The following is a 27,655-nucleotide window of genomic DNA, read 5'->3' as shown; positions in this document are numbered from 1 at the left end:
GGACCAGCCTGTCAACAGGGGCTGTGACGCAGCTGATAGAACATCGTCCTCACTACCCCTCTGCTCCTTGAAAAAACCCTCCCCTCAATCCTGTCTCGTGGTGGAATAGCCAAGCTCTCTTCTGCTTGGGCCTTCTTGTTGGACGCACAGCTAGTGGGACATGGCCGATTTTAGAAAAGTTATACTGCTGGTATTTAGTTTGGTAATGTTTCCTATGGGATCATTAGTTATCATCGTTGTTTTCTGTAATAATTCTGATTTTGAATACTCAACCTCAAATAGATATTGAACAAAAATACTCGTAAATTATTTTTGGCAATTTTTTCTTGTTTGTGGAGTCTTTACCTGATCCAGCTTGTGACTGACGGTTGGAGTTTTCCCGTCTGGGCTTACATGAACAATCGACCAGATTTAACGACGTAACGCCACAGAACAATAGATCGAGGGTCCGCTGTACATTGAATTGTCTTCATCTTTTCTTTACCCAGGCTAATAAAGAAGTGCCACAACAAGCTGGAACCTTCATTGAAATGAAGGAGGAAAAGATGGTTTAAACAAAGAAAGGGCAATAATAAGACACAGCCCAGTTATAACCAAGACAAATGGGTTGAACAGAGATTTCACACAGTTGTCAACAAGTCTACTCCATCAGATACATGCAATTTCTATCAGAATATTTCCAGTGTTGTACAAGTGATATTGACTGAAAAATATTAGTGTGGTTTTGCTTTCTGCTTCAAACTGAAAAAGCCCTCAACTGACGGTTGCATAACTGTCAGTGACTTCCCATAAATATACTTATATGTATGACAGACACACCCTCTTTCTTATAGCATCCGAGAAATTTGTACAAATGAAGGTGGTTCAAATCAGGTTTCACTGTGTACGAGAACATAACTTACCAACTCATTGTCCCTGGGCAGTACCAAGCAGTCTGGCACAGGAAGGAATATTTCAGTGGTTTGGGCTGAGCATGTGAGCTGTGAATTGTTTTCAATCACATTATGAGTGAAGCCCTTAGTCTCCACAGAAGGCCCCGAATTGTCATCAGCTCCCCCTTCTCCTTCAAAACACTGCAGAAAAAGTAACAGTGAAAAAACACTTATCTCCTTACAAATACATACATGGGATGCTCTAAAGTAATATGAAAAAGGATGTTCAACATACTGTCTATGCTTTCATATAAAAATGGATTGGTGTCAGCATGCCTGTTAATCAAGTTTTCGGTCTGGTAAATATGGGTCTCTGTGGTCGAATAAGTGATGTCTCAGCTGCTGGGGCAAAATTCATGTTTGTGCTTGATGATTATTCCAGGAAGCCATTTTGCTATTTTTTTGAAATCCAAAAGTGAAACATTTGATAGATTCAATGAATTTAAAGCTTGGGTTGAGAACAGGACTGATAAAAGGATTAAGGTTGTAAGATCAGGCAATGGTCTTGAATAACCTAATGAAAAGTTTGATTATTTTTAAGGGTACATGGAATAGAGCATCAGACAAGCACCCCATATACCCCTGAACAGAATGGTATGGCAGAACGTGCTAATCGCACAATATGTGTAATGACTAGATGCACATTGTTTGATTAAGGCTTACCAAAGGGTTATTGGGTGGAGACCTGTAACACTGCAGTCTACATTAAAAACGGTGTACCACATAGAGCTATTCAAGGTAAGACTCCACAAGAGTTGTGGGGAGGAAAAATGTCATAATTGAAGCATTTAAGGGTTTTTTGGTGTCCTGCATATGATCATGTTCCTGATCAGAAAAGAAGTAAGTGGGATGCTAGGGGGTAAAGGTTAATTTTGTTGGGTATTGTGAAATAAGAAAAGCTTATAGACAAATTGCTCCAAATAATCCCTCCAGAGTCATTAACCCTTTCGAGACCGCGGAGTTTTCGTCTTAGCTTGACTGCTGTACCGAGCCCCAAGAGACTCTTCTTTCTCGTGGTACGGAGCATTTTTGGAGGGCATTCGTTAAGAAGGGTCTCGCTGAACCTTTTTCGACCCCTCCACGGTGGGACTCCGCATTATCTCGGACTCCGAGAGTAGTTGTGCTCCCTCCTTTCCGGGTTTACGACCATACCTGCGGCATTGGTTCGCGGTCAACTTATGTATTGCTTATATGTATTTAGCAAATGAATAATTGTTGCTTGCACGTAAATTACAGACATAGAATATAATTCCTCATTTTTATCTGAGCATTGTCAAATTTTAAACGAAGTTCTAAGGCCATTATCAAAGCATTTAACGCAGCAACAATTTCCATGTTGATGTTTATACATAACTCGAGATATAAGTTAATATTTGTCGTAGAATTTCGTTTAAAAATTCTAAACGTGGCTCAAAAGACAAACAATTCAATTCTTAGTTTATATTTCTTGAGAAATGAACAAATATTTATTTCGAAAATTGACTCTATAAACAATTGTATGACCGCTGTCCCTTACCGCTGAGAGGGGTTATAAAAGACGAAGGGTCCGGGTACCTGCTCCCGGATTCGGAGGGTTAATCCTAAACCCCGAAGCGTTGGGTCCCGAGACAAAGGCGACCCAAACCCACGACCGTCCTGAAAGGGGGAGAGCTAGAAAACGTATATATACGGGTTTCGTTTTCTTGACCGGGAAGCTCTCACACGTATATATACGTCCGTGGTCTCCCGGGTCAGGAAACGTCCACACGTATATATACGTGTACGGTAGGGAAAAGGTTAAGGCTAGACATGTTTTGTTAGAAAATGATGCGAGGTCTAATGTAAGGGATGAAAGTGTACCCAATAAGGGAAAGAATGATGCAGAGTACCATTTTTTAGCATTTTTTCCTAGTAATGAATCTAGTTTGCCTTTCAATAATGTTAAGTAAATTGGGTTTAATGAGAGTAGAATGGAAGGACCAAAGACAGAAAGTCAAGGTTGTGTTTTGGATGGGGAAGTAGACTCCAACAACTATGTCCTTGGTATTGAAAATTGTGAATATATTGAAGTCAGGGAATCCAGTATTGAGAGGTAGAGAAAATACCCTTTACTAAATAGGACCCCTAAACTTTACCCTGACTTAGTACCTTCATTTTTAGCTTCGAGTACTTCTGAAAGTGGCAGGGACCCTATTTCAGTTGATCAGGCCTTGGCTGGCCAGGATAGGTCATATTGGAAAAGGGCACTGCATCAGGAAATGCAGTCCTTTAAGTGTAACAAAGTGTGGGACCTGGTGGCCTTGCCAGATGGAGCTAAAGCTAAAGCTTGTTGAAATTCAGTTCATATTATGGCTTTATCACAAAATCCTTGGAGCCTGGAGTAGGCCTTCAAATCGCCCCATTCACAGAAAATTCATGTTACCCCTGGAATATCATGTTCGTGCAAAGTATCCTAGCTTCCTTTTCTTTAAGTTACAAGCTTGTACTTAAAATAGAGATTAAGGGTAACAATTATCATTGTTAAATGAACAAAAAAAACTAAATTTTTTATTGCTGAATTTTCATCTGCAATAATAGTCAGAGAAGTTGCGTTTATAAGGATGAAATCACTAACTAATAATTTTACACAGTGGTGTCTCAGAAACTGAAGAGGAATGTATTTATTTTGTTGATGACCTCTTTATATATCTAAACATGTCATACTGAAGAAAATATGGGGTACAACATGAAGACATTAAGCTTCTAAATAGAATAGTCTCCCATTACCATAGGCTTACTCCATGTGGCATGTGATATTTCTGACAGAGGATAAGCAGTTTTGTGAAGCTAGGATTTTCTTACATGAAAATAGATTAGCATGGCTGGCAAGTGGCTCACATGTTTTAAGCGTCGAGTGTCGGCAGAGCATTCAAACTGCGCTTGGCACATATTGTATGAATTTTGCTGTCTAAAAGGCAAATTTGTGCATAAATATCATTAAAGTCCAGTCACCGCATCTATCTCGCAATTATTTGCACACATTACATCCATATCGCTTTTGCGATATTCACGCATCTCAAGCGATGGTCACAGTAAAGAAATATTAAAAAACTCAAATTTTGAAAAAAATTGTAATGACATTGTTAAACTTAAAAACCTGACAACATGACATTGATCAAGGGTAAATTCCATTATAAAAAAACTTTTCAAAGCAAAGGAAATTGATTATAAACAACAATAACTCCTTCCATTAAAAATGAAACTACCAAAAACCATAATGATTTGGATAGAGACCATGAACCAGTTCTTAATTTCATACACAGATCTACCTACTCATGAGAGCGTTTAATTCATTTAAAAAATTGCTACTAACGTATCCTTATAAGAACACAACATCAGGTTTTCTTAGATTCTCTGATGAAATGAAGCAAGTAAGAGTTCCTTTACATTACTCAAATACACTTTGCTCTATTGAAGTTAAATCACTTCTAGTAACTGTATAAAACTGAAGTTAACCATTAAAAGCCGTTGACAAAAATAGGAAATACCAATGCAGATTACAATTTTGAGAAAAGTAGATTTGTAAAAATTATTTTATGTTAATGTCGACTATGGCTGTTTAATAAAAGCATAGATAATTGATTAAAAAAAAATGGGATCCCCTGAGGCAACCTGATATCACCATGAAGTATCTCTTACAGTCTCATGGAGACTTTGTGCAAGTGATGTCAGGAAAGAAGATGAAACCTTTTTTATTTGAAAGTAGGCAATTAGATATGAATACTATTGAAGGGTTTTGTCCATATACGCCCGGGTTTGAAGGAAATACGCATTTAAAATTAAAAAATTATCACATTGAATGTCATTAAATAATTTGGATCATTGTTTCAATGCCAGTTTGGCCTAGGGGTAGCGTACTGCACTTTCATTTTGAAAGACCAGGGTTCGAGACTTGGAGAGAGTAAATTTTTTCCAGTCTGCCACCTTCATTTTTGTAATCTGTCCCATCTTCATCAGATTAGTGGATTTCAGATGTTTTACATTTTTTTACTTGACTGCTTCTTGAGAATAAGCCCTATATTTACACTGATGTCGCCAAGTTTCATCCAAGCAGGACTGGCTAACCTGTGGTGCTGGCACCAAAGTGAAGGGAACTTATTTTCAGAGCCAAAGATTATAAACATACTGTCTTTAAGTAGTTGCCCAGGTTCCATGTGGGAGAGAGATATAAGAACAGGGAGAATGAAAATTGACAATCTTGAAATGATCGACAGATGGGTATACGATCGCTTTGTGGAAGCCAGGAACAGGAATGAACTGGTGATGATGCAGATGACTTTACAAGAATAGGCAATTTCAGGGTGATTTCAGCACATATCTCCAGGACTTGAATTCTAAGCCAGTGCTTAATGGGTTGCATCTTTCAAGAAGAGACACCGAAACGTGCAATGCAAAAATACATGTCAACGAGCAAGCGTCTGCTGAAGAAATATTGCACAAAGCAAAGTAACACACTCATACACAACAGAGTATGATATTATGGCCTCAGAAAAACTGCTTTCTAAAGTTTTTATTGTGTGTGTTATAACCTGGTGGTGATTTTGGAAAGACAGCCATTAAAATTAAAATGCAAGATATCCCAAAAATATACAAGAAAAGAAGACCTTCCCATTCAAGTAGTTCATTCCAATCTCTACTCCAACAATTTTTCCATGCACTTCAAATTCATTAAACAAAATAGATTTATAAAATGAAATACATCCAATTCCCTATGCCATGACGATATTTGCAAAACAAATATCTGTACAAATAATAATCATTTTCAAAAAAGTTGACCAAAAAAAAATATCATGAGAGTAGAGTAGATTTGTATGTTTCAAAACAATTGAGGTCAATTATCCATTAAAGGAATCATTAATTACGATATCACCAGACGAACTTTCGCTGACCCCCTTCCCCCCCCTCCCCTCCAGCCCGCGAAAGATTTCCAACCTCCCCTCCTCATAAGAAATCTTCATCTGAAAATGATCTCATAGGAGCACAATATGAATTCCAAAGCCGTTGAATTACAAAGAGTCCCCACGGCTCGATAAGGCAATTATTACCTCCGGGTAAAAAAGTCAGCAAGACAGTGATACACACAGCATAATTACCCCCGCGATCTATTGAAGGTTGTCAATACTGATTTCGTTCTGTCCGCTTCCAAAAGGCATTCTATTGTGTTTTTAGTCATCATAATCGACAATTTAACGTAGTTGGGGGTGAGAGTGAAATTATCCGGCTTTGAAGACGAGAATGGAAGAGTGGAACGAGCACCGGCATCCACCTCCCTCTCCCGCCTTTCCTTACCTCCGACCCACATCCCTCTTCCGAGACACGGACGGATGTCACATAGTCGGCTCAAGAAGGAAGAATTTTATGAGCGTCGAGCACTGTGCCTGTGACATACTAATGTTTAATCTGTTATATATGTAAGAATCAGCAATATGAATGGACGCATAACTGAGTAATGGTAAATTAATGTCCACTAATACCTTCCGTTGAGTGACAGCGTCGCGGTGTGAAATTACTAAGGATTGCAGCTTCTGTAACTTGGATATTAGGTACAATTCACGGAATATATTAACGTAGTTCCAATTACTAATGTTTATTCTGCTATATATGCAAAAATCAGCGATACCAATGGATGCATAACTAGTAATGGTAATTACAATCCACTCATACCTTCCGTAGAGTGACAGCGTCGCGGTGTGAAAATACTATGGATTGCAGTTCCTGTAACTTGGATCGATGCGACACCATTTTTTCATTTTAGCGTGGTGGTTTTACGAAGTAAAAAAATTCGAAACGGAAAGGTTGTAATATGATTTAATTAACAGAACATTACTGAGAACTCATGTTCTGGGGGGAGGTTAGTTCTTCCACATCTAAATAGATAAATGTTTGCTTTGAACGGTATAGCTGTTTTATCCTTCGAATGAATCAAATTTTCTAAGACTCATTCAGGGTATGGTATTTGGAGGAGGCGACCGACAGCTGAGGGAAGGGTAGGTAAGGAAGGGTGGAGAGAAACCCGACGTCGGCATTAGCTTGCTCTGAACGAAAGGCGCCAAGGGGACAAACGGCTTAACGTCCCATCCAACGGACGCTCAAAATGTCCTCCACACAACATTCAAGCAGGGATTGGACAGACTCTGAAAATTCTCTGCCGCTGCCGGGATTATGAACCCGGGCCCGCCGGGTAGGAAGCCTCTAGCCACCACAACAACCCGATCCCCAAGTTATTCAGGGTCCATTGTAATGGTACACTGGTATCCTTATTCAAAGATTTTTGATAATTATTGCAAAAAAATGTTCCTCCTTCAACGTAATACACGAATCAATGATTAATGTCATTTTCATTTCGATCGGAAAGGTCTGTCATGCATGTAAGATATTTTCTATTCATATGTTTTGATCATTGTATTTGTTTTTAATCCTACAATTAGATATTTCTAGGGTGTAATTAAGTCAAACCACATTTTTATTGTGTGATATATATATTTTTATTCTACTAAGTACATAAATTTTAAGTTTTCATTGTGTTATATACAAGTTTTCTTTGAAAAAAGCCCCGCAAATGTTTTTATTTAACCATTCTACCTATCCTACTTTTAAAATTAAATATTTTGGTAGTTTAATCCATCTTTTCTCATCCTTATGACTAATATACGCAGTTTGTTCTCCTCTTGCTCTCCCTACTCGTACCACAAAATAATTTTCACTTTCAGCCAACTCCCTTGATTTTAAGAATGTTCCCTTCCTCTGCAAATTCATGAGTCGACTCATCACCTCTTCTGAAAATATCCATAATAATGTAAAATAAGTCATAAAGTTTAATTTAAATATTCAAGTATGTTTTAACAACACATGAAATATTTTCAACTCACATTTGGATTATTCTAACCTTTATCGCTTCTTCTAAAACCAGCAGTATTTCGACTAGCCTGTGAGACTTCGTCGTTGATAAATACAAACTGTACGTCTTCAGCTATATTTTCAAAAATTATTTGACATAGACGAGCACCAGGAGATGATCCTCATCCGAATGATTGTATAATATTATCTTTACTTCGCCTCGATAACATTTCCTCCAACCTCTACACCATATTTCAAACTCATTCCTGATCGACTGGCATTTCGATCGTAATATCCCTTGTTGATCTCGAGAGAGAATCAATCTTCTCACAAGACTTCTCCCCCGTTTAGGAATAATGTTTGAATCTATTACACTATTGTCATATCCCGCTGAACAATCATATGTTGCTTTTGGAACCATTGCAAGTGGACGCATTTTTTTTCAAAGATGTACATTTTAATATAGTTTTAAACATCAATTTCGAGACTTTTAAGTTGTCTTAATGTATTTATACTTAACTCTACAGAAGACGTAGGACGCAGGCAATGGAGTTTTACACAATGGTATATCGCTATTTTCCAACGGGAAATGTTACAGTAATATTCTCAGCATATGGATTTTCATTTTATTTGCCTTGATCCCAATGTAAAGATAAGGTTTTAATTTTAAGACAAGATATTCATTGTATGGGCTGCTTTGTTGCTCACTGTGACATTTTGCAAGTTTGTTTTATATTATAGTCATTGTTTTGAGCGACCTTTTTACTGGTGGATTATTCGGAATTGAATCCGGACTTAGCCCATGGTATGGATTCGATTCGAAGAATAAATTGTAATGACTTGCGTGATTTTCGATGACAGGAGTCACGAAGAATAGCTTATGTTAAGCTATTAGTAACAAAACTTGTTTATGGAGTTTTAAATTTTTACTCTAAAATGAATAGCAAGATAGCCTGGCATAGGGAATCAAAATCATGAAAGGAAAAACAATACAAACGGAGATTGGCTAATAAATACATCAATGAGGGTTTCTGAGTGGGAATTCCCTTAAGAGATACAGGTTGGATCTTTATTCACAACCTTTAAACAAAAGATATTAGCTTATTGAGGACGGATGGCGTATGTGAGGAGATGCATATCATATTGTTTGATGATAATGATGATCTATTGTAATACGAAGTGTAACGTCATTTTTGGAACAGAAAGTTGGCTAACAGATGATGATTCAGACAATGAGATCTTCCCAAGATCGTTCACTGTTTATCGGAAAGATAGAATTAATCGAGTTGGGGGCGGAGTTTTTATAGCTGTAAAGAATTCAATCGTCAGCCAAGCGATAACCGTAACTGAGACCAGCGTTGAATCTGTGTGGTGTTTAATTAAATGTCCAAAATTCAAAACTATTTTATTATGTTCGTATTACAGACCACCTAACTCAGATATAACGTCAATGCTGGATTTTCAAAATCAAATAAACAGCGTAGCATCCAAGTATCCTGAAAGAAACTTGATTGTGGGTGGAGATTTCAACGTACCTTCTATAGATTGGGAGACTTATAGCTTCATTCCTGGTGGGAGGGATAAAGTGATCTGCGAGGCTTTATTACACACTTTCACATCTAATTCATTGTTTCAAATAGCATCCGCACCAAACAGAGGAGAAAATATTCTTGATTTATTAGCGACAAATATACCATATCAGGTAATAAACGTTGGCACTGTCGAAGGAATAAGTGACCATAGGGTAGTAACTGCAAAGTTTTCTCTAAATACCGCTGTAAACTTTAAAAAAGAGCGTAAAGTTTTCATTTTTAAAAGAGCTAATTTTGATGGGTTTAAGAGTCATATGAAAAATGCTTTCCCCGAGTTTCAAGAATCAGTATTAAAGTTAAATGTAGAGAATACTTGGAAAGCTTTTCTTTCGCTCGTAACTTCGGGAATAAATAGCTACATCCCTAGTAAAATAGTAAAAGAAGGCAGCGAACCGAGATGGTACGACGCGGAAGTGAGAAAATCATTGAGGCGACAGAGAGCGTGTCATGCTAAAATGAAAAAAGTCAGCACGGATATATCCGCTAATGAACGCGAGCTAATAATTAAAAAATATAGGATGACTAAAGCCGCCACGAAGGAAGCGTTCAGGAATGCGTTCACGAATTTTAAAAGAAAAACACTAGTAGAGCAGTTACAGGATAACCCAAAAGCATTTTGGTCATATGTTAGGGAAGTTCAAGGTAAACGATCTACCGTATGTTCGCTGAGAAACGACAATGGAGATGTGTTGACAAGCAGTTACGATAAAGCCAATTTATTAAATTCCTACTTTAAGAGCGTGTTCACGGAGCCTTCCGAAAACTCACCCGAGACCGATGACAATCCCTGTCTACATAAGATGCCAGCTATTGACATTAGTACGCTCGGAATAGAAAATATATTGAAATCGCTTAGTCCAAATAAATCACCTGGTCCAGACGAAATCCCTCCTCGCGTATATAAAGAACTAGCCTCAGAAATTGCCCCCTACTTGCAGTTAATATTCAGTAAATCCATCAAGCAACACGAAGTACCTAATGACTGGAAAATCGCTAATGTAACGCCAATATTTAAAAGTGGAGACAAGGAACAGCCATCTAATTACAGGCCGATATCCTTAACGTCCATCTCTTGCAAAGTCCTTGAACACATCGTAGTCAGCTCGGTAATGAAACACCTAGACGCGCAAAACTTATTAATGGGATTTCAACATGGATTCAGGAAAAGCAGATCGTGCGAAACTCAGTTAGCGCTTTTCGCCCACGATATTTTAGTCTCCGGGGAAGACAACATTCCAGTAGACGCGATTTTTCTTGATTTCAAAAAGGCATTTGATAAAGTATCCCACGGAAAGGTAATAATAAAACTGAAATCTTATGGTCTAGACGAAGATGTCATTTCCTGGATTAGAGAATTTTTGAGCGACCGCGTCCAAAGAGTAGTATTAGACGGTGCAGTCTCCAATGAGGTTAGAGTGACTTCTGGCGTTCCTCAGGGTAGTGTCATTGGCCCACTCCTATTCCTTCTTTATATAAACGACATTGGCGAAGTAGTGCAGAGTAAGTTACGATTATTTGCAGACGACGCTGTAGTTTACAGAGAAATTCGTTCCAGCAAAGATATAGATGAACTAACGAATGACCTTGCTGCTATCCAAGCTTGATGCGATGCTTGGCAGTTAGAATTAAATTTGGAAAAATGCGTCGTAATGAATTTCTGGAAGAAGAATAACTCCCTACAGCGTAACTATGTCATTCGGGGCACGCAGTTAAAGGCAGTTGAATCTGTGAAATATCTAGGGGTTAGACTCAATAATGATCTATCGTGGAATAAACATATTCGAGAAATAACCGGTCAAGCTAATCGTAAAATGGGTTTTGTTAAAAGAATATTAGGAAAGTGCGACGACAAAGTGAGAGAAATTAGCTACTTTTCCCTCGTTAGACCACATTTGGAATACGCTGCCAGTGTTTGGGACCCTCATGAAAAAGGCTTAATAACCGAGTTAGAACGCGTGCAAAGAAGAGCTGCCAGGTATGTGAAAGGTCGTTACGATAGTCTTGTTAGTGTAACTGACCTCTTACATAAACTCGGATGGGAATCTCTGTCGGACCGTAGATTGAAAAATAGACTAAACCTTTTAGATAAATTCAAGAGCAGTGTCTTTTCTGACGAAGTTAACCATATCTTGCGGACGCCAACGTACTACGGAAGATCAGATCATATAAATAAAATAAGAGAGATAGATTGCAGAACAGACAGATTCCGAATGTCATTTTTTCCACGATCAATAAGAGATTATAACGGCAGCAATAGAACGCGTAAATAGATTGCATGACTTGTAGTGTAGCCTACTAACCTATGTAAAACTTACTGCATGTTTCTGAATTTCTATTCTATATTCTATTTCTAACAGCATATAGTAGTATAGTTTGTTATTATACGGGACGTTTCTTGGACGGTGTGGTGTGCATGTGGGAGTCCAAATGCATGCTGCATGCTGGTGATTGATCACCCCCTGCCAAACACCCTAGAGGTGGCTCGCAGGGTAATTTGTAGATGTAGATGTAGATGTAGATGGTCAATAAAATCATCAAACATTATACATACACGAAAACAGAAAAAGAAGCACCAATTTTCTTCCGAAAAGTGTGTATCTCGTGTGACATGCCATTAATAACGCTTGTTTGTACGCAAAAGTCCATTATAAGAACCAAATACTTCAGTGCTTCAATCACGACAACTTCCAATATGTGATTACAGCGTTCCACTTCATAGCCCTCAACGACGGGCCTCTTGAAGTCTCTACTGAACTCCAAAATGTCGGATGTGGAGATAATTATTTCATCCAAAATTCACAACTGAGATATGCATCAGTATTCGCTTCACAAAATTGCTGAAAACACACCCGTTTCACTCACCGCCAGGCTGAAGCACTAGTAAACAAACCGACCGATCACCTCTGTCTCATTTCTGAAATTGACCACCAGATGTCGACTACTTTGATTCCTATTGTCGATAGGAAAGTGTACCGTATCTTAAACCACAAACGGTATTGTATACTTTATGTGGAAGGGCAGCCCTCTTAGTTTCACGTCGTAATCGATTATTTAGTTCCCTATGCATTCTTTAGCCCTGTTCTGTTTCCACGTCATTCCACTTCCTTCTTTCCACCATTTCTTTTACCATTGTCTCCGTAACCCAAGGCTTCTTTATCCCTCTGCTGACAACGTAGGAAATTGGCTTCTCCACCGCATTGGCTATTCCCGTTTCAATATCATCCCATCTTTCATCAACAGACTTCGTACTTTCAATCTCCCGTACACTGATGTCCACTAGTTTCTGATATTCTCTCCGACTATACACACCACGTACCTACTTACCTCCTCCCCCAACAATCCTTTCACACCCATGATTGAGAAGCATTCATTCGTTAGGAATTCATACACCACCACCCACCTTCCTTTCTAGCATCTTCCTATTCCCCCTCTTCCCTCCGAGAGGATACGACTGTTTGCTGCGTGAGTACCCGCGTTAGTTGGAGTAGGAGGAGGAGGTAGGAAAACATTTTTCACTGGCACCGCTACGACGAAGATGTTTAGGATCCTTGGACTGAGATTCATTACTTACTATACTGCCTCACTGCCCTTCCACATAAAGTAAATAATACCGTTTGTGGCTGAAGATACGGAACAATAGGAGGCAACACTTAAAATTAGAAATTGAATTTCGTTATTTTAAACCAAAAATATATGAATGAAAATCACAATCGCAAAATTTCAGAACTCAAATTCGATTTTTAACCGAGATCAGTAGCATCAAAAGTCCGCTAGGAGCTTTGGCCACGCCCACGACGCGAAACGTATTTCTATTGGCTGACGCCGTGTGACGTGTGAACCTCATGAATGCCGCGAGATTAACGCTTGAAGAAGCCGTAAACACATTGGGTTCGTGGAAATAGTGGCCTAAAGTGTATCATCATGGTGAAAAAAAACGTTAATTTTGTTCTGGCTGATAATCGAAATGTACTGACATTATCAACTGAGGCACGGTGAACAATTTTTTTGTCTTAAAACGAATCATTTCATTGAAATGAAACTTCTTAAGATGAAATGTTTAAATTTTTGATAGAGACAGTAATCACTGCAATAGAGTATGTGCACATTTTTGGGAAGTGATCTTAAAAAAAATGTACACCCCAATTAGGCTAAATTCCGAGTCTGAGAATAGAGAAGTACTTTTTAAGTGAGATATTAATTATTAAAATTTTCAAAATTAATGATGCGCTGAAAAACCAGTCGGCCATATTCTCAAGGCTGTGACGTCATTTTGTTCGATGTGTTCTCAGGCATACCTTGTTCTTTAGGGTGAGTCCCTCTCCAGCGTATACTGAGTTTTGAAAGAAGTCATGGAATGGCTTATGAACTAGCTTAAAAGTGTTGACATGCCATCATCTACATCTTTTAATTCATTTATTTCTGGGTTACGCTGACGACAAGACTATCAACTTTTCTACCTTGAACTACCTAATCGTATTTCTTACTCCTCGGTTCTCGCATTTGCGTTCGTTTGCAGATTTATAGTGACATTGAAATTAAGAGACACTTAAACAGTGATGATCCTTGAAAATAGTACGACTTAATTCGTGAAAACTAAGTCACTAATTAGTAACTAACTTAGTAACAGTCCCCGTTCTACTAACTAAAAACGGAAAATTAATTTTTGATAAAATGTGATAGTTTGGGTATTCAAAATGTTTTTAATTTATTTCCAAAATCAGTGATGCTAATATTTTCCAAATCGGATGTGAAATAAGCTCATTATTACGTATAACAAGTCGGGACTACTTTTTGGAAATGCACCGCACTCAGGGATTCCTCGCTTAATGGATAGTTATAACAAGACACTTGTACCCTGAAAACCAATGAACTTATGCTGTGAAGAAATGTAAAATGAATCAAATTTTAAATTATGCTAACAAATGCTTCGAGAAGCATATTGAAACCGAATGAATGAAAAGTAATCGTCTGATCTAACTATCAAAAATTTGATTTCCAGCCCGAGAGATTTCCATCATTCATCCGGACGAAGTTTTCAATAACAAATGTTTAGATATACCTCACAAATGCTATTCATAAACCTCAACCAAGCAAATGTGTATCTGACTGACATATCTCTGTTAACGAAATGAAAATAACTTGTAGAAACATTGAGATAATCAGAACTCTGCCTTTGACTACATTAATTCTACGAAAGACCAAATACGTCGATAAAAAGTGCGTTTTTTTAAAGAAATTAAGATCAGATTACTGCTTAAACTGGACCAAAATGTAACTTCAGTTATTTGTACTTACGTTTCAAACCTTAAATAGCCCAGAAGAAGAACCCAGCTCAGTAGCGGCAATTAAATAATGAACTATGGATATTCATCCAGTCACCACGGGCCATAACAGAATATGAAAAATTATTTTTCGCGAGTCAATAGTTAAATAATAATAGAATAGAAAATAGTTAAATAGATAAATTAAATTATGATTGGTATTTGAAATGATAATAATACAAATATCGATAGTTATCTACGTACCGGCACTTTTACTTCCGTAAACCTTCGAATCGTGCTTACAAACTTTTGGCCAATTGCCTACTGTAAACAATCTTACTTAATTCACTTATGTTAGACCCAATTGCTGATGAGGTTTCCCATCGATTGCTCTTTATTATGAATGAGGCAACACTACAAAAAAGCTCCAGTTCAACATTAAAACTTCGTTCCGAGGCATGTAGGTATAGTCCAACATAATCAGCACGGTCAATCATTGAAGCATCCACCTCCGGGATATTATTTGAAGAAACCTTCACGAAACCTAATTCCATGAAAAGCACTTAAACGTATTTCCCTTTACACAGATCAGATCTACTAACTTTTTCTAATGCACACGTAGTTTATTGTATCATAAACACGATCATAACACGATAAACACCTTGCACGCTAATGAGATGGAACAGAATGACGTCACATACCGAGGAGTCAATAGATGAGCGTTTTCGTCTGCCCTATATCGTTGCGAAAACAATGCATGTTAAATATTAATTATTAAACAAACTATGCAACAATTAATGCTGTTAATCGAAAGTAATTATATTTACGATACACTATCGAATAAACTGCATTTCAATCGTATTCCTCCCGGGTGCACATACTCTATTATAGTGGATACTTTAATTTTTGGACATACCATCGTAAATTCCTTTACTTATTAATGGTTTTTAGTTTCCGGAAGTAACTTATGAAATAAATTAAAAAAATTTCCTATAGTTATAGCTGTTTTCTTGCTCTCTGAATCGAGGAAGTTCGGAGTTCTCTCCGTTTCTTTTAGGATTAGCATACAAATTTCGTTGGAACAGCATTTTCAAGCCAGAGGCCTCGCTTTGGTAGACTGTGCTCCTGATAATTCTTCAAGTAAGTTTCGTTCTATAAAAAATAGTAAGCAGTTGTCATCAAAATGATAGAGTAACTCAGAGATGGGGATTTTTACATGAAAAAATCCGTATGTTCACTTATATTTACATCAGAGTTACACGTACAGTCACTTTCAAAAGTTTTAGGACAAAGATTGTTGCACCACTTCTGCTTCTCAAGAAAATTTAGTATCCTGTACTACTTACGTAGTTTTCTGCTGTGCTCCACTAACATTCCGCTTGTGAGTTTATATATATTCGCACTCAAAGGGATAAATTATTTTATACTGCAAATTTTTCATTCCGCTTCTATTTATGCAGGATGTTATGATTATTACGTATGCATTTACTGCATACTTGAACCGGTTTTCACCCTTACTTTTTATAATACGTACTTTTTGAGTAATTTTATGTTACCAAGGCGGGCAAGTGGTCATCGATTTGAACTGTGGTAGTAAAGGTTGAGGAATCGGGACTGTCTTTCATAATTTTTTCAGCTTTTTCTCTCGTTTTCTTTCTTATTTTCAGGTTTTTTGTATTCGTAATTTCGCTGTCATTGCTAATACGCTGTCATTGAAACTAATGCAATTTTTTTTAATTAAGAAAAAAAAATGGTTGATAAAATCATGAGGTAGGCATTACCGTACAGTTTGAAGTCTAGCGAGAGGAGTCACACATTACATTGTATAATTTGATTAATATTCTTTTTAGATTGATGATAGTCAAACTATTTGCTAGTATTCATTCAGTGCGTATTTGCCTTTGGTTTCTCGGTTTTGCTGTAATATTAGAAAAGTTAAAAACAAAGAAAAGGTATTATTTACTATTTGTGCTTATATTTATAAGCCTGGCGGTACCGTGACTCAAATGTGCTTATTTCTGCTTGTTGTGAGTAACACGATATCGTAATATTTCCTGGAGCACAAATTTGTGATTATGATGTATTACTTTGTACTATTTACCAATCACCATGTGAGCGTCGAAGACCCTTTCCGTTCCAATAGCTGGCTTTTAATGCGTAAGATAGAAACAGAGTGAAAACCGGGGTAAATATGTAGTAGATGCACACCAAATAATCATTACAACCTGCATAAATAGAAGCGAAATGATATATTTGCATTTAAAAAGTAAAATTTCCCGTTGAGCGCGTATGTATTTAAGCACATACGAACATTTGCGATGTGTAGCCATAGACAAAAAAAGGAGTAATGGAGACTAAATCCCATTGATAAGCAGTATACAATACCGTTTGTGGTTTAAGATACGGTACACTTTCCTATCGACAATAGGAATCAAAGTAGTCGACATCTGGTGGTCAATTTCAGAAATGAGACAGAGGTGATCGGTCGGTTTGTTTACTAGTGCTTCAGCCTGGCGGTGAGTGAAACGGGTGTGTTTTCAGCAATTTTGTGAAGCGAATACTGATGCATATCTCAGTTGTGAATTTTGGATGAAATAATTATCTCCACATCCGACATTTTGGAGTTCAGTAGAGACTTCAAGAGGCCCGTCGTTGAGGGCTATGAAGTGGAACGCTGTAATCACATATTGGAAGTTGTCGTGATTGAAGCACTGAAGTATTTGGTTCTTATAATGGACTTTTGCGTACAAACAAGCGTTATTAATGGCATGTCACACGAGATACACACTTTTCGGAAGAAAATTGGTGCTTCTTTTTCTGTTTTCGTGTATGTATAATGTTTGATGATTTTATTGACCATCTATTACAATAGATCATCATTATCATCAAACAATATGATATGCATCTCCTCACATACGCCATCCGTCCTCAATAAGCTAATATCTTTTGTTTAAAGGTTGTGAATAAAGATCCAACCTGTATCTCTTAAGGGAATTCCCACTCAGAAACCCTCATTGATGTATTTATTAGCCAATCTCCGTTTGTATTGTTTTTCCTTTCATGATTTTGATTCCCTATGCCAGGCTATCTTGCTATTCATTTTAGAGTAAAAATTTAAAACTCCATAAACAAGTTTTGTTACTAATAGCTTAACATAAGCTATTCTTCGTGACTCCTGTCATCGAAAATCACGCAAGTCATTACAATTTATTCTTCGAATCGAATCCATACCATGGGCTAAGTCCGGATTCAATTCCGAATAATCCACCAGTAAAAAGGTCGCTCAAAACAATGACTATAATATAAAACAAACTTGCAAAATGTCACAGTGAGCAACAAAGCAGCCCATACAATGAATATCTTGTCCTAAAATTAAAACCTTATCTTTACATTGGGATCAAGGCAAATAAAATGAAAATCCATATGCTGAGAATATTACTGTAACATTTCCCGTTGGAAAATAGCGATATACCATTGTGTAAAACTCCATTGCCTGCGTCCTACGTCTTCTGTAGAGTTAAGTATAAATACATTAAGACAACTTAAAAGTCTCGAAATTGATGTTTAAAACTATATTAAAATGTACATCTTTGAAAAAAAAATGCGTCCACTTGCAATGGTTCCAAAAGCAACATATGATTGTTCAGCGGGATATGACAATAGTGTAATAGATTCAAACATTATTCCTAAACGGGGGAGAAGTCTTGTGAGAAGATTGATTCTCTCTCGAGATCAACAAGGGATATTACGATCGAAATGCCAGTCGATCAGGAATGAGTTTGAAATATGGTGTAGAGGTTGGAGGAAATGTTATCGAGGCGAAGTAAAGATAATATTATACAATCATTCGGATGAGGATCATCTCCTGGTGCTCGTCTATGTCAAATAATTTTTGAAAATATAGCTGAAGACGTACAGTTTGTATTTATCAACGACGAAGTCTCACAGGCTAGTCGAAATACTGCTGGTTTTAGAAGAAGCGATAAAGGTTAGAATAATCCAAATGTGAGTTGAAAATATTTCATGTGTTGTTAAAACATACTTGAATATTTAAATTAAACTTTATGACTTATTTTACATTATTATGGATATTTTCAGAAGAGGTGATGAGTCGACTCATGAATTTGCAGAGGAAGGGAACATTCTTAAAATCAAGGGAGTTGGCTGAAAGTGAAAATTATTTTGTGGTACGAGTAGGGAGAGCAAGAGGAGAACAAACTGCGTATATTAGTCATAAGGATGAGAAAAGATGGATTAAACTACCAAAATATTTAATTTTAAAAGTAGGATAGGTAGAATGGTTAAATAAAAACATTTGCGGGGCTTTTTTCAAAGAAAACTTGTATATAACACAATGAAAACTTAAAATTTATGTACTTAGTAGAATAAAAATATATATATCACACAATAAAAATGTGGTTTGACTTAATTACACCCTAGAAATATCTAATTGTAGGATTAAAAACAAATACAATGATCAAAACATATGAATAGAAAATATCTTACATGCATGACAGACCTTTCCGATCGAAATGAAAATGACATTAATCATTGATTCGTGTATTACGTTGAAGGAGGAACATTTTTTTGCAATAATTATCAAAAATCTTTGAATAAGGATACCAGTGTACCATTACAATGGACCCTGAATAACTTGGGGATCGGGTTGTTGTGGTGGCTAGAGGCTTCCTACCCGGCGGGCCCGGGTTCATAATCCCGGCAGCGGCAGAGAATTTTCAGAGTCTGTCCAATCCCTGCTTGAATGTTGTGTGGAGGACATTTTGAGCGTCCGTTGGATGGGACGTTAAGCCGTTTGTCCCCTTGGCGCCTTTCGTTCAGAGCAAGCTAATGCCGACGTCGGGTTTCTCTCCACCCTTCCTTACCTACCCTTCCCTCAGCTGTCGGTCGCCTCCTCCAAATACCATACCCTGAATGAGTCTTAGAAAATTTGATTCATTCGAAGGATAAAACAGCTATACCGTTCAAAGCAAACATTTATCTATTTAGATGTGGAAGAACTAACCTCCCCCCAGAACATGAGTTCTCAGTAATGTTCTGTTAATTAAATCATATTACAACCTTTCCGTTTCGAATTTTTTTACTTCGTAAAACCACCACGCTAAAATGAAAAAATGGTGTCGCATCGATCCAAGTTACAGGAACTGCAATCCATAGTATTTTCACACCGCGACGCTGTCACTCTACGGAAGGTATGAGTGGATTGTAATTACCATTACTAGTTATGCATCCATTGGTATCGCTGATTTTTGCATATATAGCAGAATAAACATTAGTAATTGGAACTACGTTAATATATTCCGTGAATTGTACCTAATATCCAAGTTACAGAAGCTGCAATCCTTAGTAATTTCACACCGCGACGCTGTCACTCAACGGAAGGTATTAGTGGACATTAATTTACCATTACTCAGTTATGCGTCCATTCATATTGCTGATTCTTACATATATAACAGATTAAACATTAGTATGTCACAGGCACAGTGCTCGACGCTCATAAAATTCTTCCTTCTTGAGCCGACTATGTGACATCCGTCCGTGTCTCGGAAGAGGGATGTGGGTCGGAGGTAAGGAAAGGCGGGAGAGGGAGGTGGATGCCGGTGCTCGTTCCACTCTTCCATTCTCGTCTTCAAAGCCGGATAATTTCACTCTCACCCCCAACTACGTTAAATTGTCGATTATGATGACTAAAAACACAATAGTATGCCTTTTGGAAGCGGACAGAACGAAATCAGTATTGACAACCTTCAATAGATCGCGGGGGTAATTATGCTGTGTGTATCACTGTCTTGCTGACTTTTTTACCCGGAGGTAATAATTGCCTTATCGAGCCGTGGGGACTCTTTGTAATTCAACGGCTTTGGAATTCATATTGTGCTCCTATGAGATCATTTTCAGATGAAGATTTCTTATGAGGAGGGGAGGTTGGAAATCTTTCGCGGGCTGGAGGGGAGGGGGGGGAAGGGGGTCAGCGAAAGTTCGTCTGGTGATATCGTAATTAATGATTCCTTTAATGGATAATTGACCTCAATTGTTTTGAAACATACAAATCTACTCTACTCATGAGAATCAAAATCATCACCTCATACTTTTAAGGCCTGTTTACACCAAACAATAACATATGCAACTTAATGTGTGAATGCATGAATAATGAATGCAAGGACCAAATCAGACAGGTTCAATTTTCTATTCATGCATTCACACAAGTTGGGTGCGTTACACAATGCATTCTTGTGTACATTTCTGGATTCATTTATTTAGACAATAACTAGCACAGGTAAATTCATGGAGTAAACAGACCTTTAACCATGAACCGTATTGTAATAACCCCTACCGATTTAAAAACCAATACAGTGTTTAATATCCCCAGCCACAATTATTACAATTCTTACAGGGGAAAAACATCTCAATACATAAAAAATAGTATTTTACAACGAAAAACATCTCTTAAAATTAGGATACCTATAGAAATGTACCCATTTTTACAGTGTAATAACTAAAAACCAAACTGTCACTAAATAAAAAACACACTTTTGTGTACATGATTTTTGATAGCACCAAAATCATGTACACAAAATATTATTATTGAAGAATTGTATGAATTAATGGTTTATATGAGCAAAGACATAAAAAATTTCATAAACAGCTGACAAAGATAATTATAGCAAATAATATTGTTATCAAATCAATCAGATATGTTACAAATATAAAATAATGCATATGCTTAATATTGTAACATTGCAACAAACAAGCACATTAAATAGCCAGGTATGTACAATAAATTTTCTTAACCTGTTATAAACATTTTAGATCGATTTGTTAAAATATTTCATTGGATATATCTTCGTGCATTTCAACTTCAAAATGGCAAATAAACTTCTAAAAGTCGGCAAGTACGATTCTATAAATTATCTGTTGTATATCTATTTTATTTATGTTGCTAAGTGTCTCTAGTAACTTGCCTCTTGGCAACTGTTTTGTTTGTGTTGCTAATTACCTGATTGTTATGCCAAGGAGGCTGATGTGTGTGCAATAGTAAATATCCATATATACAGATGGAATTAATAAATAATGAGTTGCATCCAGATTAATAACTCAGATACTTGATTTACCACATATTTGGCGACGAGGATAAACTTGAATATTTTGTGAGAAGTTCTAATACCTGAACATAACCAAGATGAGTAATCCAGTCGGAAGTAGCGTGAAAGTTTTCGGGAATATCGGAACTATGCCTGAATTCAACACAAAGGGTGATTGGAATATGTACCATGAACGCTTGGAAATGTATTTTTTTAGCAAATGGTATTGAGGAGGAGCGTAAAGTGGCAGTGCTGTTGACTGTTATTGGTGAAGAGGCTTTCAGAACGGTACGTAACCTATGTGATCCAGTATCTCCAACAACAAATACTTATGAGCAGTTATGTTTAATATTGAGAAATCAGTTTTCACCGTTTGTATCAGTTTATCGCAAACGGATTGAGTTTTACAAGATGCAACAAAATTCACCTGAGTCGGTGGTGGAGTGGTTTGTGCGTTTAAAACAACAGGCGATGGACTGTAAATTTGGAAATGAGCTGAATAATATTTTAAAAGACAAATTCATCTCTGGACTGTTTCCTGGGCCTATTCTGGATAGAATTTGCGAGGAAGAAGAAACTAAAACACTACAGCAAATTGTAGACATTGCTATAAAGAAGGAAGGCTGTATGAAAGAGGCAAAATCAGAATTTTTTGTTAACAAACTTTCGGAAGGCAGAGCAGCTAGGGTAGTTTCTAAAGAGAAAATTGAAGCTGGAGTGCAAGTTAGAAGTGATAATTCTTTAAAACAACAGGTAAATTTTGCAAAAGTTTGTTATGCTTGTGGCGAAGCTAATCATGATTTTACAAAATGTAAATATAAGGCTTATAAATGTAAGAAGTGTGGTAAAATCGGTCACTTGGCAAAGGTTTGTAAAAGGAATAATGGTAAAGAAACTAATTTCATTGATACTAATCAAACATCAGGATATTCAAATAGTGAAGAATTTTCAAGCTATGAAAGTACTGAATTATTTAATGTTACTAATGTGAATATTAATCCTATATTGGTACATGTTGATATTGGAGGTACACCTATTGAAATGGAAATTGATACAGGTTCTGGAATCTCTATAATTCCTGAAAACATTTATAAAGCTTTATTTACCAGATTTATATTGCTTCCAACTGGTGTTAAACTCCAAACTTATGTGGGTTCAGAAATCATTCCCATAGGTAAATTTGTTAGTTCAATTACGTTTAATGGTTTGATAAGGAAAGGTACATTCACTGTGGTTAAAAAGGGTGTCAGACCATTACTTGGTAGGGATTAAATACGTTTATTCAAGGTAAATGTTTTTGAAATTTGCAATGTAAATTTTAATGAGAAGAAAGATGAATTGATAAAAGAGTTTAAGGATTTATTTGAGAAAAGTTAAGGTTGCTACAAGTTGAGAAAAATACAATTGACTTTAAAAGAGGGTGTAAAACCAATTTTTTGTAAGCCACGGCAAGTTCCTATTTCATTTAAAGCTAAGGTTGAGAAGGAACTTGACAGGCTAGTTTCTGAAGGTTGTATTACCAAGGTAGATAATAATGAATGGGGAACACCATTAGTTCCAGTTCTTAAACCTAATTTTAATGTTCGGTTATGTGCTGATTACAAGGTTACAATTAATCGTTATCTTGATGATGTTAATCATGTCATGCCCAGAGTGGAGGAAATATTTCAAGCAGTTCAAGGTGGAAAGAAATTTTCAAAACTTGATATGTCAAATGCTTATAATCAATTAGAGCTAGGGGAAGAAACAAAACCTTTGTTGGCATGGAGTACACATAAAGGTATTTATATTCCTAATAGATTGCCATTTGGTGTGAAGCCAGCTTGTGCTATTTTTCAAAAAGAGTTGGAAAAAGTGTTGCAGGGTTTGGATGGCGTAAAAAATTTCTTGGATGATGTCATAGTCACTGGTAAAAGTGATGAAGAACATTTACATAACTTGAGGTTAGTTTTTTCCAGGCTTAGAGGAGCTGGATTTCGATTGAATTTTGATAAATGTGAATTTTTTGAAACAGAAATTTCATACTTAGGTCCTATTATTGATGCTGCGGGAATTAGGAAGGATCCTTGCAAGGTGAAAGCTATAGTTAAGGCGGCCAGGCCTACTAATGTGACTGAGGTTAGATCTTTCGTTGGTACCTGCAATCACTATGGGAAATTTGTTCCTAATATGTCAAAAGTATTAGGTCCATTGTATAAATTGTTGCAAAAAGGAGTAAAATATGAATGGAATGATGATTGTGAGAGAGCTTTCATTCAAGTTAAAAGAATTATGTCATCAGATGTGATATTAGTGCATTATAATCCTGATTTACCAGTAAAATTGATTTGCGATGCCAGCAGTAAGGGAATTGCTGGGGTGTTGGTGCATATTTTTGAGAATGGTGAGGAAAAACCTATATGCTTTGTGTCAAGAGTTCTATCACCTGCTGAAATGAATTATTCTGTAATTCACAAAGAAGCCTTAGCAATTTATTGGTCAATAAAAAAATTTTCTCAATACTTGTTGGGAAGAAAATTCATTTTGGAGACAGATCACAGGCCTTTGATAGCATTATTTGGTGAACATAAAGGTATTCCACAAATGGGAGCTAATCGGTTGCAGAGGTGGGCGTTGTTTCTGTCTGAATATGACTATACAATAAAATACATTAAAGGCAGCAGTAATTTGGCAGATGCATTCTCTCGACTACCAGTTGATGAAAATGACATTAAGGATGAAACTGAGAATTTTGTGAATGACTATATAAACTTAGTTAGTAATTGTGTACCTATTGATAATGATCAAATAAGAATTGCTACAAAAAAAAGACAAGGTTCTTAGTAAGGTTTTGTATTACATTAAGTCAGGATGGTTAGATAATTGCGATTCATTGGAATTGAAGCCTTATTTTGTACGGAAAAATGAATTGTGTATTGAAAATGGAGCAATCATGTGGGGTTATAGAATAGTCATTCCAGAGAAGTTTAAAATTCAGTTATTAACTGAGCTGCATTCTACTCATATGGGAATGTCAAAGATGAAAAATTTAGCCAGAGGTTATTTTTGGTGGCCAAATTTAGATGATGAAATTGAAAAATTTTGTAAAAGTTGTAATGTTTGTATGTCAAATAGCATAAACCCAAAGAAATGTGAAGTGATCAATTGGCCAGAAACTAAAGAGGTATTTGATCGAATTCATGCAGATTTCCTAGGTCCAATTAAAGGTAAGCAGTATCTCATTGTAACAGACAGCTTTTCAAAATGGCCTGAGGTATATGAAATGGCAAAGCTAGATTCAGAAACAACTATTGAAAAATTGAGAGACATATTTGCAAGGTTTGGAATACCAAAATTGCTAGTGAGTGACAATGGGAGGCAATTTGTTTCACAAGAATTTGCAAACTTTTGTGCTGTGAATAAAATTAAACATGTTACTTCTGCTCCATTTCATTCAGCAACCAATGGTGCTGCTGAAAATGCTGTTAAGACTTTCAAATATTCTTTATGTAAACTGTTAAGTGATGATAAACACAAAGGTTGCTCATTAAATACACTGATAAATAGATTTTTGTTTAGCTATAGAAATACTCCACACTGGATAACCAATGAAAGTCCTTCTTATAGGATGTTCAATAGGAAAGTTAGAAGTAGATTTGATTATCTGAAAGAAACTACATTAGATTGCAAACCTTCTCGGAAACCAAGTGGTAGGGAGGTATACTTTGATGTAGGAGAAATTGTTTATGCTAGAGATTATCGGAATGCTAACAGAAGAGTATGGCAAAAATGTAGGGTGGAAGAAGTGTTGGGCTGCAGAAATTATATTGTTAAACTTGAAAATGAAGATTTAATATGGCGTAGACATGCTGATCAGATGATTAAAACGTGCGAGTTCAATTCAGGTTTGGAGCAAGGGCATGTTATGAATAGTGACTTCGAAGAAATTAACACTAAAAATGAGTTGTACAAGGAACCTTTTTATGGTAGAATTGAACCTTATTCAAGTCCAATTGATTGTGAAACTAATGACAAAGTGATGAACCCAATTGAGAGTGAAAGTGGTAGAATATTATTGAAACCTGTTGATGTTAAGGGTAATGAAGGTCCAAGTAAAGATTTGGATTGCAGGATTGAGAAAAATATTGGGTGTAAAAATAATGAAGAGATGACAACAACAAGTAGACCAAAAAGACTTATAAAACCACCAGATAGGTTAAATTTGTAATGCATAATTGTATTGTTATGTAATATGTAATTGTGATTTAAGGGTGTAAATTGAAATGTTATTGTAAATTTAATTGGAACTTGATGTGGGAGTGTTGTACATCTATTTTATTTATGTTGCTAAGTGTCTCTAGTAACTTGCCTCTTGGCAACTGTTTTGTTTGTGTTGCTAATTACCTGATTGTTATGCCAAGGAGGCTGATGTGTGTGCAATAGCAAATATCCATTTATACAGATGGAATTAATAAATAATGAGTTGCATCCAGATTAATAACTCAGATACTTGATTTACCACATATCTAAACTGTAAGTGCTGGAATTTAAAACCAAACAGGAGGTAAAAAGCAAAAGAAATACATCGAAAACATATTCCACAAAATTTTCATGATCATTGATATCTATTTTGAGTTGGGTATTCATGAACTCAAATGATTCACTTTTTCGGCTATGATTGAATTGTAAACACTTAGTTATACCAAAATAAAAAAACGACTTCACCCTTCACCATTGAGTAACCAGATGCGACTTAACTAATGCCTCGTCAGGATTAACTAATTCGGAAACACTATGTGGGACATTGGACTCTTTTCACTGTTCAGTCGATCATGCACAAGGGCCTTTAGTACCATCTTATGTTGTTCATTAACAAATTTAATACCCCATTAACTTTTGATGCCTAATCAAAGCGATTTTTAACAAACGTTGCACGTACCAGTTTGCTACAGTCATAAAGCATTATACTTACCCCGTCGTAGCAAGTGCTTCATCAAATACACAATCAATTTACTTTTTAAAGTAACTGTTATAACCAGTTCAACCAACAAATACAAATATCTTGCTACATTTTTCATTCTCGTTGATATAAACTTAAAACTACTAATACTGGGCTACACGGTACATAATCACGAACAAGTTAATATCTGTTTGCGAGAACGATTTAACATCATGTGGAAGTTACACGAGGCATCCAATGAAAAAAATAATAAGCACTCACCCTGAAGTAATTTCTGGACGAAAATTTTCTCAGTTCTGCGTCCGATTCATGACAAATATTTTTGAAATCGCAGAATTCGATGATCTTTTTCAAGCACAATGGACATAAAGTGGCAGGCAGGCCATCTCCCACAGCAACCTAAGAAAGGAATGAAAACATATGCAAGAGATTTCAGACGTACCAAGGAAAATATGTACTCATAGAACGGAATAAAACAAGAGGTGAGGAAATCGATAACATGTAACCCGCCACTTACTTTTAAGTCGACTAAATCATATAAGGCATCCTCTACAGTTATCTGGCTTGCTACAATTGAAGTGAATATGTTATAATAATATTCATTTTTCTTCAAGCAAAGTCTGCACGGGGTGTCCTTAGAAATCCTGTCTAAAGACTCTAAGTAATTCCCAGTGGTAGCACTCATGGTTTCACAGCTATAACTAATTCAGTCTCTAAACCAGTTCACTTCTCAAGCAAAGCATCCACACAGCACTCAGTGATTACTAAATTCCTAATAAATTACGGTCATTTCCATTGCGTACACCAATGCAAAAACATTGGAATTATTAAGATAAAGGGCGTGTTAAGCTCACATTTAAATATGACCTCAAAAAGATATCACATCGCAGCAGAGTAATCAGCAAATACTTCAACAAATTCCATGTTTATTGACGTTCTACGATATAACAGACCAAGGTAGAAACGTTTAGTTCAG

The 27,655-nt window shown here is 36.5% G+C and overlaps 1 protein-coding gene and 1 long non-coding RNA gene across 2 annotated transcripts in view; both read right to left on the bottom strand.

Annotated features, from left to right (window-relative positions):
* Positions 1-12,733, bottom strand: part of LOC124172070 (gastrula zinc finger protein XlCGF57.1-like) — a gene marked incomplete at its 3' end in the record, with an annotated part of 31,829 nt that extends 19,096 nt beyond the window's left edge. The window contains exon 1 of the mRNA XM_046551476.1: positions 12,704-12,733. Coding sequence (XP_046407432.1) covers positions 12,704-12,733 — 30 coding nt within the window. The remainder of the gene's footprint in view (positions 1-12,703) is intronic.
* Positions 965-27,235, bottom strand: LOC124172523. The gene is made up of 3 exons (XR_006868179.1): positions 27,197-27,235; positions 26,941-27,078; positions 965-1,073 (listed from the first exon to the last, which is right to left on the bottom strand). It is a non-coding gene; the product is annotated as an uncharacterized LOC124172523 (long non-coding RNA).
* Between the last annotated feature and the right edge of the window lie 420 nt (positions 27,236-27,655).

Source organism: Ischnura elegans, assembly GCF_921293095.1.
Source record: "Ischnura elegans chromosome 13 unlocalized genomic scaffold, ioIscEleg1.1 SUPER_13_unloc_1, whole genome shotgun sequence".
NCBI lineage: Eukaryota > Metazoa > Arthropoda > Insecta > Odonata > Coenagrionidae > Ischnura > Ischnura elegans.
The sequence above is the reverse complement of the archived record's forward strand: the minus strand, read 5'-3'. Positions and strand labels throughout refer to the sequence as shown.